Raw genomic sequence first — 13,353 nt, 5'->3', positions numbered from 1 at the left:
TTGCCAGGAAGAAATTAAGTTCCCTTGTTGATTGTATCATACCAATATGTACCAAACTTATATGCCAAAAGGTACAGTAAAAGGAACAAGGTTTTGTTTCTGTTTTATCATAATTTCTCCCTTGTCTATGCTGTCTTTGCTAAATTTTCACTAACCAATAATGCTGAAAAAGTGGGCTTTCTAACAATGAGGTAAAACACTGAAAATGGGATCAAGGAACAAGCTTCAAACTGATCCTTACATAAAAGGAAGGAAGGAAGGAAGGAAGGAAGGAAGGAAGGAAGGAAGGAAGGAAGGAAGGAAGGAAGGAAGGAAGGAAGGAAGGAAGGAAGGAAGGAAGGAAGGAAGGAAGGAAGGAAGGAAGGAAGGAAGGAAGGAAGGAAGGAAGGAAGGAAGGAAGGAAGGAAGGAAGGAAGGAAGGAAGGAAGGAAGGAAGGAAGGAAGGAAGGAAGGAAGGAAGGAAGGAAGGAAGGAAGGAAGGAAGGAAGGAAGGAAGGAAGGAAGGAAGGAAGGAAGGAAGGAAGGAAGGAAGGAAAACCTTGCTATGAAGAGCAATGAGTAAAATATTTTACACTATTTTTATCAGTACATAAAGACAAAAAAATAAAAATAAAATAAAATAAAAATAAAAATGCCTTCCAACAGTGCAATGGTTGAATGCATTTATGTAATATAAACAACATTATTCTTTGCTTTTTCTACACAGTCCTCTCTGGTCATGCTTTACATCCAGAATGTCCCAATGGAAGAAAGCAAATGACACCGGTCACTTCAGAGACAACTGAAGTAATAAAACACAACTTAACTCTGAACCACTTTTCATGACTCTCAGAGTTATCACGTTAATTGTTAAATAGGATTTTCTACAAATATACAACATATAAAAACTGTTAAATATATAACTTTAGGCTTTTCAAAATACATTTAATGATCTCTTTCAAACAAGTGTTACTTTTGTTTTCTCTTTAATTTGCTTTCTGGTGCTAAATGGTGTATCAGATGAGACATAGGCCACAGATGACCAAACATGCTCTTTGCAAATACTGTATTATCCAACTTTGACTATCAAAAATGGAACTGTAGAAGAGGCATGTTTAACTGGTTAAAACGGAAAATGATTTTAGTACGAGAAAGTCAATTTAAGTACAGAGGAATAAAGGTGCCGTGTAGACAGTTTGTGTTCTTTTTGTCCAAATTTTTCAAACATACGTCATTTTCCCTCAGTGCTCCGTTATGTTCTCTTGAACATGGCATTTCAAGAGCAGGTCTCTGAGTTAGTTTTTACTTCAGCTTTCCATAAAGACTTCTGCTGGACAGCATTTCAGCTTTGTGAAAGCTGGAATCATGTCTTTGTGGAGACCTCCTTCAATTTAATGACATAACTCTCTTAAGAGTAAGATTGTGTCCACTTTAAAATAGATTTTGCTCTTTGGTCTATTGTAAATACTGAAAGTATAAGAAAATAAAAGCAATTCAGACAGTTTAGGGCACAAGAAGAGTTTCTCTTTTGCACCTCAGTGTCCTCCCATAGGCAAAACAGTCTTCTCTAAGGCTGATTGGGATGATACTCTTCATTGTAGCAGACTCTTCGGATTGAAACATGTAGGTAACAGCAAGTCCAGCAGTGGTGTATAACGCAGATGAAACGTTAACCATGAACTTTTTTGTATTGCTAATGCCCAAGCTTATCTCTTTTTCTATATTCCTTAGTCCAGTGATCCTTAGAATGGTAGAACAAACTTTTGCTCATAATGCAGAGGAATTATGCTGTCATTCATGAGATACAGAGAAACAGACAGTTGAGTTGATGACATATAACAGATGATGATCAACAGCAGTGAGACTTGACTAAGTTAAGTAGCTCACAGAGAGCCTAAACCACTCCTACGAGGATTCTGTGTTGCTGCATTTGTCAGGAGACCTGTAAATTGATAAGAACAAATGTGTCAGTGTTTTAATTTACAGTTCTGCTTATCTTTGCTGTCCATTATCATAAAATACACTGTACTGAGATTTTTCAAGAAGACGGTTAATGAATTAGAAGATATTTATTTTGCACAGCATTTTCCCTAAGAAAAAACATATGAAAAACCTATATTTTATTATAAAAATGTTATGTTTTATTAATTATTTCTAATAAATTATAACTTACAATAACTTCAATGCCATCTAATTTCTACTAAGCTTCATGCACATTCTTTCTCATAAAAATCACAGAATGTTCTTTTACACACATTAAAGTTACAAATAACAATGTCAAATATACATGGTGATTAAGATTACTTTTACTTTTTACTTTTAGGATGTAATGAAAAATGGACTTGAAAGTCATATTAAAAATGCAAAGATGTTTGTACTGGAGGCTTTTCTGCAGTTAAGTTTCCAAAGAGCACGAGAGTGCGCCTAATTTAATCAATACTGCCCTCTAGTGATGCTATTACAAGTGCAAATTAATGTAAATAATAGCTATTAATAGTCAATTTAATCAGAAAATTGTTTTAGTTATGCTCCAAGAAAAAAAGAACAAAACCCAACCAACAACAAAAAAACCCAAACAAAACAAAATTAAAAAACCCACAAAAACCAAAAAACACAAAAAAGCCCCCACCCAACAGTGAAACAACCACCCCCCACCCAAACAACAACAAAAAATGCCCCCCAAAAATGCCAAACAAAACACAAGATAATAAAAATGGGCAAAGTACTGCCCAATGAACCTGTCACAAAGAAAATTGAATAGAAGCAGTATTTCAAAAGTGAAACAGAATCAAAGTTCACACTATGAAAGAAATCAAGAGTACTGGAAGACAGCACAAACACAAATGAGAAAATAATGACTTATTCATGCAACAAAGAGCCAGTAACTCATGCTCACCCAAAATATGAGTTTAGAAATGGTTTAAAAATTCCACAGACTCTGTATACACCTAAATGTTGTGGGGTTTATTAAGCAAGCATGATTGTTACAAAATGCTGTTTGAATTTTCAAGCACTTATCTTCTGCTTTGGCATTGTTCTGTCTCCAAGTAGTCAGAACTGTTATTTACCGATGGGAATACCATGCAAAACTCCATAAAATACTGAACAGTGAATGTAAAAGAGAAAAACAAACAAACAAACAAACAAAAACTCAATTGAATTGGTTTAGGCCACATATTAAATATTGCATTTTTAACCTAATCTTCAGAGCAATACATGAAAGAAAAATCTGCCTCCAAATCAATTTAGTGACAGCTTGAAACATATGGATCTCTATATATATGTATGTAGAAAGAAAGAAAGAGAGAGAGAGGCAGATAGACACATGAATACTTCCTTACAAGGCATAAAGTGTATGTCATAGATTTCTGCTTTTGTCCTCTCACCTTTTCCAGGAAAAAACACCCCAGAAATCTTGCAAACAGCCTTTTCTTTTCGGACTAGTGATCAGATCTCCAAACCACATGGCCTCAGACAGGCTGAAGGCAAAAAACCTGGTTGATTATTGTGACATATTCCCCTTCTTAAATATACTTTCAGCAAGAGAAATAATGTTTTGCTTCTATTAATTGCCTTCTTTCCCCTTTAAACTCTTTCTTGATCTTCCTGCTATGCCCCCTATTTTTCTTCCCATTAGAAAACAACACAAGTTTTAAGGTAGTAATACTTTTTAGGTTGCAAGAAACAAACCAAACAATTTATGGTTTATTAGGTCTGAAAGTAAACTGCTATGTGTTAAGAATTAGTTTGACAGCTCCATCTTTCCTTTATTATGCCAGAATGGCCCACAGCTGAAAGCAACAGCGTAAACTGCTGATGGACTGTATATTCAGTGTTTTCATAGTGTACTTCTCTGCCATATTGGTCCCAGGAATTCAGGCACAACAACATACATTCAGAGATAACCTGCTGCTTTGTAATTTTATGGGGATAAAAGATTCCTTCCTTCCTTACTATCCCTGTCTCCACCTTGAACACCCCTGCTGCATGAATATGGTTTAACACTTTAAAAGAAGAAGAGAAGAGGGGAAGAAATTATGCACTTTAAAAATGTTGAGGAAGGGCATAGAGCAGGCTTGAAATAAAGTGATCACAGGAAGAGGAACAGATTAGAGAACAGGAGGTGAATTTACAACTTTGGACAATGACAGGAAAAAATGAAATGAAAGGGGGGAAAATGCATAGACTAGCCAGGGAAGTATAAACATCTCTTACTAATGCAGGAATGAAAAAGAAGGAAGATATGTAATAAGAAGAACAGATAAAAAGGAGAGAGAAGATAAGAGAGAGCATGATGAGTCCAGAGAAGAGGAAGAGAATGCACACCTACCCTCCCACCTCCTGTTTTTTTCCCTTTTGTTCCTCATTACAAGTAAATTAATCACTCCCCAGAAAAAACAGACAGATCAAATAAGAGAAAAGAGGGACTTCTAAAAAAAAAAAAATTACTTATTTACTATTTATAGTGATAGTTCAATCCATAGAATAAAATCATAGAATTACTTTGGTTGAAAAATACTTTTAAGACCATTAAGTCCACCCCAGCACTGCCAAGTCCACCACTGAACCATTTTCATAAGGACCACATATATTCATCTTTTAAATAATTTCAAGGATCGTGATTCAATCACTTCCCTGTGTAGCCTCTTCCAAGGCTTGACAACCTTTTTAGTGAAGAAATTCTGACTAATATCCAATATAAACCTCCCCAGTGCAACACGAGGGTGATAACACTCATTCTGTCACTTGTTACTTGGGAAAACAGACTGACCCTCTTCTGGACACAACCTCCTTTGAGAGCAATAAGGTATCTCCTGAGCCTCCTTTTCTCCAGCCTAAACAACCTCCGCTCCCTCAGCCACTCCTCAAAAATTTTGTGCTCCAGACCCTTTCCAAACTTTGTTGCCCTTCTCTGGACATTCAGTGTCTTTCTTGTAAGTGAGAGGCCCAAAACTGAACACAGGATTTGAGGTGTGGCCTCACCAGTGCCAAGTACAGGATGTAAATCACTAGCTGGTCCCGCTGACCATACTATTGTGGATACAAGCCAGGACTCCATTGGCTTTTCTGGCTGCCTGGCTCATGTTCAACTACTGTTGACCAGCACTCTCAGCTCCTCTTCTGCTGAGTTTTTTTCCATCCACTCTTCCCCAGCCCTGTAGCACTACGTAGGGCTGTTGTGACCCAAGCGCAGGATTCACCACTTTGCCTTGCAGAACCTCCTATACCTGTCCTCAACCCACTGATCCAGCCTGTCCACAGCCCTCTGCAGAGTCCTTCTACCCTCCAGCATATAAACACTTTCATCCAACTTGGTGTTATTTGTGAACCGGCTGAGGGTGCACGCAATGCCCCTGTCCAGATCATTGATTGAGATATTAAGCAGAACTGGCCCCAGTACTGAGCCCTGGGGAGCACCACTAGTGAGTGCATGCTAGGCAGATTTAATTTTATTTACCATCACTTTTTGGGCTCAGCCATCCAGTATTTTTTTATTCAGTGAAGGCTGCTCCTACCAAAACAGCCAATTTCACCAGGAGAATGCTGTGGAAAACAGCATCAAAGGCTTTACTAAAGTTCAGGAAGACAAAATCTGCAGCCTTCCCCTCATTTACTGAGTAGGTATCTTTGGCATTAGATGAGGTTGGTCCAGCAGGTCAATGCCTTTTATAAACCCCTGCTGGCTGTGCCTGATCCCCTGTGCACGTGCCACAGGATGACACTCATGATCTGCTCCACGACCTTCCTTGGCACCAAAGTCAGACTGAAAGGCCTGTAATCTACTCCATGGAAGCTCAAGGTGGCAGTTCTGCTGACCTCTGTCTTTACTTCTCTAAGAATTGAAAACGTGAATTGAAATACATGAGAAGTACCACTTCCCTAGTAGGCAAGCTTAAAGTAAATGGCTCTGATGGCTTTTTGGCAGCAATTTTTAGAACATTAATTAGCTCATCAGATTGCAATAATAACTCTAAATTAAATAACTACTTATATTAAAATGCTTCAAAGCCTGGGAAATTTGTTTTTGCATTGTCCTGGTTCTTTTTCCCCTTCACTTAGAAAATTTGTAGCAGCATCAAATTAAAGAAAGTCTGCATAACTATCACATAGAGCATTTTTTCTGTTCATACACAGAACTCATACCATTTCTAGGTACCAATGCACGTCTGTTTGTCACTGACATCAGTGAAGTCAGAATTTCTTCTTCAGACATCAGCTTCTGCATCCTTTAGAAGGAGCCAAATATTTGGGCTGTAAGTTTGAGTTTCTTCAAATTTGAGGTACTTAGCAGGCAACTAGTACCAGAGATTAAAACACTGTGTTTTCTGACTGTTTACATGGTGGATGTCCAAGCCCCTGTATATTCCACAGGAATCTGCTCAAGAGGAAAACAAATTTTCCTGCTAATAATCCAAAACATACACAATAGCAATACAGTTCACATGATCATATACATCTTACTGTTTTTCTTGGCTGGCTTGAATATATCCTGAGAGTATTTGGCTTTTAGAGCAATTATAACACAGTCCACTTAATTTGTCTTACTCTGGAGGGAGTAGAATAAGGGTAATTCTATCCCCAACTGTGCCCTAATGGCACATAAACCATTTTATTTCTTCATTTTTATGGTCAAAACAAAGGAAAAGAAGTTATGCAAGTCACCTTGAGAAGATAAGAATATATGATGTTTTGCTGATTTACACAGGCATTCCACCAAAAGAAACCTCCACAAAAACCTGCCTTTCAGTGTAGTATCTAGAATTTAACTGAGTGACAAAAATGTTTGAATTTCACATCACAACCAGAAAGCTGAGCCAGGCTTACTGCAAGTGGCAAATATTTTCCATTAGGATTGAGTTTCAAGTATGTCTTGACCTTTTACTTTATATGGAATCCACATAAATACCAACAATTCCATGTCAAACCTGCTAAAACTTTAGCAGTTTCATCTATTTTTTCACTCTGTGTTTTTAGAATAAGGAGTTCATCAAAGTGTGGTTTTTTTTGTTTTGTTTTGGTTTTTTTTCTACAGTAGCCAAGTGCTCTTACATGACTACCTATTGCAGTCACATTGGCACTCTTTGATGGCAATTTTACCTCTCATGGTTCCAGAACTGATTTCTGGAAATTTTCTGGATAGTTCGAAAGGAATTGGTCATATTAAACATGTTTCAGTGTTGCTTAAAAGCTCAACTACTTGTCTAAATTGTGTGATTTACACTTTCAACTACAGTCTTATGCCTCTGTGTGTCTGAGTATACTGTACAGCATCCATCAGTGCAAACAGCTTTTTTTGTTTGGGTTCTTTTTACACAAAGAATATTCACAAGGATAGATGCAGGTTGAACCAGTCTCTGACTCACAAATCTACTCATAATAAAAATGGTTCTAAACCTTTTACCAACTGACTTCAAGTCAGATAAACAGCATGTCTTTCCCTTCTACTTCTGTGGCTCTCAGTTCTAAGTCCCTAAACAACTAAGCATATGTGATGCAGACAGAAAGGTGTAAAAGCATTAAAATGCCCTAGGAAAACATTACACTGCCTTGCAAGATACCTCCTGCTTTATGGGAATAAAAATGTAAATTTCTGGTGATGATCCAAGGAGTAGCAATGACCTGTTTCATTCATGAGAACTCCCACAGTCCCTCCTGAAAATTTATTTTGTTTCCCTCCCTTCCTCTCCTTTTCTCCACGCTGTTCATATACACAGACTGAATTGCTTAGCCTTCAGAAAATAAAAGGACAAGTTAATTTAACTCTAAAGTATCTGCAGTTATTATGAATAAGAAAAAGAAACATGAAAGCTGCTCAATGCTGTATTCTGTCTCACTGAGCTAGCCACAGGAAGAAAATTTCGGAGTTCAAAAAATAGTACCTGCAGAACTAGGAGTTATAAGATTGAATGAATTTAGTGTCTGCACTTCTGGGTGAACATTTATAAAAAAGAAGTCTAATGTATTAGGTAGTGTATATGCAGATATATTTTCCTGCGCTGCACTCCAACAAAGTAGTGTTCCTGAGTTACAGATAGCAGAATCCCATTACCAGCCACCTCAAAAAGAACATCCATTTTCTTTTAACACCCATTGTTTGTTTCTTTTCACTTCCACTATTCAAACTTGACACATAGCCACAGAAAGAAGTGGTTATTCCATATCTGAGACTCTCTGCAAAAGATTTTTTCCCCAATAACCATTTTAGTATCAGTCTCTCTCTCTCTCTCTCAAAAAAAAAAAAAAAAAAAAGAAAAAAAAAAGAAAAAAAAGAAAGAAAAAGAAAAAAGTCTCATTTCCCCTTAAATAACACTTCTAGTCCTATCATCTCCACTTCCCCTGACCATCTGCCAGGACTATCATCATGATCATTAATTTCCTTTTCTGTTAAAACTCTTTTTGTCTCATATTACCTTTTTTTTTTTTTTTACTTACAAGATCTTGGAATACACTGGGTCAGATCATACATTCCTTTTTTAGCCTAAATTGCCTATTATTTCATAAGCAATAGCAGTGAAGGAAGTGGGACTGTTGTTATAATTAGATAATCCTTACAATGACTGAAAATGTTAGAACTACATGTTGTAACCCAGCTGAAATACATTTGAACCCGGGTCATTTAGGTAACCCTTGTTTAAGAGCTCAGCCTTAAGCATGTATAATAATGCAAGCTTGCTTTGTGGCATATGCTAAGGAAAAGCAATGGTTGTAGCAGAATCACAGACTCATTTAGGTTGGATAAGGCCTCTAAAGTCATTGGTTCCAATCTTTATCGTCACCGTGTCAACTAGACTCTGACACTACGTACCATGTGCAGTTTTTTATCTAACACCTCCAGGATGGTGACTCCACCATCTTCCTGCACAACGTGTTCCAATGCTTGACAAGCTTTCTATGAACAAATTCCTTCTAACCCCAAACCTGAGCCTCACCTGGTGCAGCTTGAAGCTGTGTCCTCTCCTGTCACTAGTTGCTTGAGAGGGCGATCGCCACCTTTCTACAGCCTCCTTGAGATACTTGTAGAGAGCAATAAGGTCACTCCTGAGCCTCCTTTTCTCCAGGCTAAACACCCCCAGCTCCCTCAGCTGCTCCTTACAAGGAGCTCCTTGTGCCTCTGACTCTTCACCAGCTCCATGCCTTTCTCTGGATGTACTCCATCACCTTAATGTTTTTCTTGCAGTGAGTGGCCCAGAACTGAACACAGGATTCAAGGTATAGCTCACCAGTGCCAGGTACAGGAGGATGATCACTGCCCTGGTACTGCTGGCCACATTATTACTGATGCAGGCCAGGATGGCACTGGTGTTCTTGGCCACTTGGGCTCACCGCTAGCTCATGTTCAGGCAGTTGTGGACTCTCACCCCAGGTCAACATTGGTCCAGAAGTGAAAGACAGCAGCAAAGATATCTGTCTGCAGAACATTCAAAGCCTTTGGACACAAAGGTGATCATGGTAGATTTTTGCTCAAAGTAGCATTTAAAATTGTTATGGATAATAAAACAGCAAAGCAGGTCTCATTTTTTCCCCTGTGAAAATCTAAAATCAGCTCCTTCAAGCAACATGGGTGGAAAGAAGAAAGGATGAAGAGCATCACACATCTTACAAGGTACAACAATGCAAAGCAGTGTGTCTTCATCTCTCACCTGCTGGTTAAAATACTAAATACCCTTAAAATAACTCCAGCTAAAGACCTTGACCAAGTAACTCAATTTTATCTGATTTCTTTCTGCTCTTTTAAATTGGTTAGAGGTATGCACATATATGAAGATTTCCAGCAGATAAAACTAAGGAAGATTGGTAACTGGTGGAATTGTAAACTTGAAAAAATTACTACTTCTTCATCACTCTTTTACTCTTCAAATAAAAAGAAACTGCAATATTAGCATGATTGAAAGTGTCTAAGAATAGCCATGGGCTTTCCTCGGGATACTGAAAAAATAACATGAGTTATTTTTATATTTATATATTTATTTATATGTATATTTATTATTTATGATATATTTATATGTATACTTATTTATTTCTGACACTTTTCTCTAAGGTAGGAGACAGGTTCAGATTAAATCACCAATGTATCTAAGAATTTATTTTTTGCTTAAATACAATAGCGAAATTTTTACTGAAATTTGAATGTTCATACCTGTATACCTATATTCAAAGCATACTCTCTATAAGCTAACAAATCTTAACAAAATTATAAGCTTAATTACATTGATTTTTCTTGTAAAAAATAGTGACTTAAATATTTCTGTGTGCTAATAAATCTAAAAAATACAATTATCTTCCATAAAATAATGCTTTTATTGAAACAATAGAAGAGTATTTTATTAGGAGGGTAATGTGACTTTTAATTATAAAGTTTAAAAAATAATCTTGTCTATAGTTAAATTTACTACTCTACATCATGGGGGGAAAAAAAAAAAAGAAAAAAAAGAAAAAAGAAAAGAAAAAAAAATCCAAAAAAGGACAGCATCCAGCACTGAAGTCCACACACAAATATAATAATTAATTTTTCTTTTCTAATTAAAAAGATTGTTCAAGAACATCTTGGAATATATCTGATTGACAGGTGGTTGCACTGAAGCAAGGTCAGTCTCATAGTCAGTAAAACTGGAATTGTTTTACTAAGACTGAATGTGAAAATAGTTGAATAATACATCAAAAATGAAATGTTTTTAGAGGGAATATTTAGGCAATTTCACCCATTAAAAGGGCTAATTCTGATTGTAAAAGCATAAGCTTTAAACGAGAAGTTCAACTGCTAGTGAGGGAACTGCATAGTCAGTGCTCACCAGCGCGAGAGATACTTAGTCTGCTTTATGTATTCCATTTGACAAATGATTGTTTAAGAAAGCAGTCATGTTCCACATCATTCCAGCAAGCAATGGAGCACTCTAGATGACTTCTGACAAGCAATCTTTATAAATATTTTGTGTATGGGAAATAATTTTTTGCCTCTAAAATTACTCTGCTTAGCCTTTCTCTAGGAGAAACTAATCAGTGGACAACTATGGGGAATCAGAGTAGAGGAGGAATATATATGTCAGGTCAGACGAATACAGGAGGGTTTTTATTCTGTCAGAGACATATTTGAAAACAAAAGCAGGAACATACACAACATTTTTCTGTAGAAATAACACACAGACATCCCCTGAAAGCAGAAGAGCATGAGTGGTCTTCAATACAGCTCACATGTAGGTAGATATGTAAACAGAAGAAAGTCTATCACTGCTCTTAGTCCTTATGTCCTCTGCAATGCGAAAATCCTCTGAAGGTAAAATTTTCTAAAAGAGAATTGTTAGACAATTCTCTAATATGTACATGTAAAACAAAATAAGCATATAATAGCATAAGATAGTTCGGTTTTTTAAACCTCGATCCTATTCACTTTCAGTGCAAACGCATAAAGTCCTGGACTAACAGATTGTTACATCCTTGTTAACAGGTTTGTAAGATTTAGTTCCTGGCCTTAAAGAGGATTTCCAAAATGAGAAAAATCTTTCCCTAAAACACTTCACCACAGAAACAGAAAGGTTCTTCAGGAAAGTGAAATGGATATTCTTCAAAGAGTCAGCTATCATTGTGTATCAGATTAAAGCCAAGGTTTTCTAGAGATCCTTCAATCCATCATTCAACCATTCTGAAAGGAGAGTGGGAAATGTACTGACTTAACAGAGTGTTTTCTTCACAATTTGAGGAGGGAGAGAATATTTCTTGACAGGCTAAGGGGGAAATTGACTGATGTAGGGGATAGTACATACAGCAACATATGCTGACCTTCTGTTTAATAACAATGTATCCATGCACCTTACATATACATTCAAGTCTAGTGTTCTTCACCCCAGGCAATGTTTATGTTTGCTTTGTTATATTCTTATAATCCTCAGTAAAATATCCTTTTGCACACCTATGTTCATCCTCCAGTTTAAAGTTGTGCATGACTATGGCAAAGAAGTGGGAAGAAGGATGAGACAGGGAATTTAAGGATCATTATCCCAAACTAGCCTAATAAAACTATTTGAATCCCCTAGAATAATACATTTAGGCATAGCAGACACCTAAATCCATTATACTATGTAGCATTTGATTAACAGTGCAAATATATTTAAACTTAACACAGGTTATGGATGAGGTGTCTCAGAAACAACCAGTGTTTCAATGACTACTGGGGCAGAGCGCTCTGTGCACTCTGCAGCATATTGGATCAAAATTCTTTGGCAAGATCACTCTCTCTATCCTGTTTCCGTGCTATTTTGCCAAGTGACTCTGTGGTGATCAGATTTCTGCAGTAGTCTAAAAACAAACAACAAAAGAGGAAAATTAAACTGTGACAAACTTCAAGGAATTTTCTGTGATTTGCATTAAATTTATACAGACAAAAGACAGAACTGTACAAAAGCAGCCTAAACAGAAATTTTGGGGAGCAGGAGAGGAAGTAAATCTTACCTTCTCTCAAAGATATCAGTCTCATGTGCCTCTCCTAGAAGTGGGATGGATCCCCTGCCTTGTAATTTCAGATTTTAGAGTTGCCTAATGCAGTGTCTCTTTCATGACAGCCCTTAAACTCGGCATTATTAGTTTCCTTGGGTCAAAGTCACAGGTCACGAAACCTGAATGTAGGTATTGTATGGGATGATTTTAATCTCAGTCAGGGTCAACAAAAATCTAGAGCTCTACATAAGATGCTTAGTGTCTGTTGGACATGCTTGGGTACCTCTCGTTGCCTACAGGTGCTATTTAAAAGCCATTGTTGCACTCCTGAATATATCTTAGACCCCTGGAACATATAGGCTGCCTGGGACATGTGAGTAAAGGGAACTGAATTCTGCCCTTACTCTCTTTTCAAAAGCCAGAAAGTACCAAGCAGCTCAATCTAATGGCTCAGTGGGCCGCCTTTAGTCATGAGTGACCCACTGCACATGCATCAATGCCCAAACCATGTCCTTGTGACTGAGCATTTCGTTTTGGTTGAACGACACAGATGACAGGGAAGAAGAATAAGATACCAATCATGATCAGTCACTGTGCTTAAGAAGCAAGTGATCATGTTTCATTTAGTCAACATCATGAAACAGACATGAACCATTTCTGTAGGTCCATCCTTAAGAAAGAAAAGTCATTACAGTGATCCCACAGGATCAGGAGGATGAGATCACAGATAAGTGTCTCATTACACTAAGCACAAGTATTATGAAAGCTGTCAGTTTCTTTCTTAAAAACATTTATCTGACCTTTGTTATCTTCCAAGCTTGTTTTCACTTCATAAGAATGACAAATAGTAACATCAGACCCTAACACTATTTCAAAAGTGACTGAGTTATTTGAGAGATACTTCAGGGTTAAATCAGAGTAAAATGCTTGTTCTGATCATAGGTG

At 37.1% G+C, this 13,353-nt stretch overlaps 1 protein-coding gene across 7 annotated transcripts in view; it reads right to left on the bottom strand.

Annotated features, from left to right (window-relative positions):
• Positions 1–645: 645 nt before the first annotated feature.
• TAFA5 (TAFA chemokine like family member 5) overlaps positions 646–13,353 on the bottom strand; it is a 421,054-nt gene continuing 408,346 nt past the window's right edge. For 2 of the 7 annotated variants that reach the window (XR_005700531.1, XR_005700534.1), the window contains 2 exons: positions 3,366–3,458; positions 646–1,921 (listed from right to left, as the gene is read on the bottom strand). Coding sequence is in view for 1 of the 7 variants with exons in the window: in XM_040062247.2 (XP_039918181.1) it covers positions 1,913–1,921 (9 nt within the window). In the remaining 6 variants the exon portion in view is untranslated. Of the gene's footprint in view, positions 1,922–2,875; positions 3,081–3,365; positions 3,459–13,353 lie in introns of those variants that run through there. The other 5 variants (XR_005700529.1, XR_005700530.1, XR_005700533.1 and 2 more) reach the window with 3 other exon arrangements.

This window comes from Hirundo rustica, chromosome 4 (assembly GCF_015227805.2).
Source record: "Hirundo rustica isolate bHirRus1 chromosome 4, bHirRus1.pri.v3, whole genome shotgun sequence".
Taxonomy (NCBI): domain Eukaryota; kingdom Metazoa; phylum Chordata; class Aves; order Passeriformes; family Hirundinidae; genus Hirundo; species Hirundo rustica.
The sequence above is the reverse complement of the archived record's forward strand: the minus strand, read 5'-3'. Positions and strand labels throughout refer to the sequence as shown.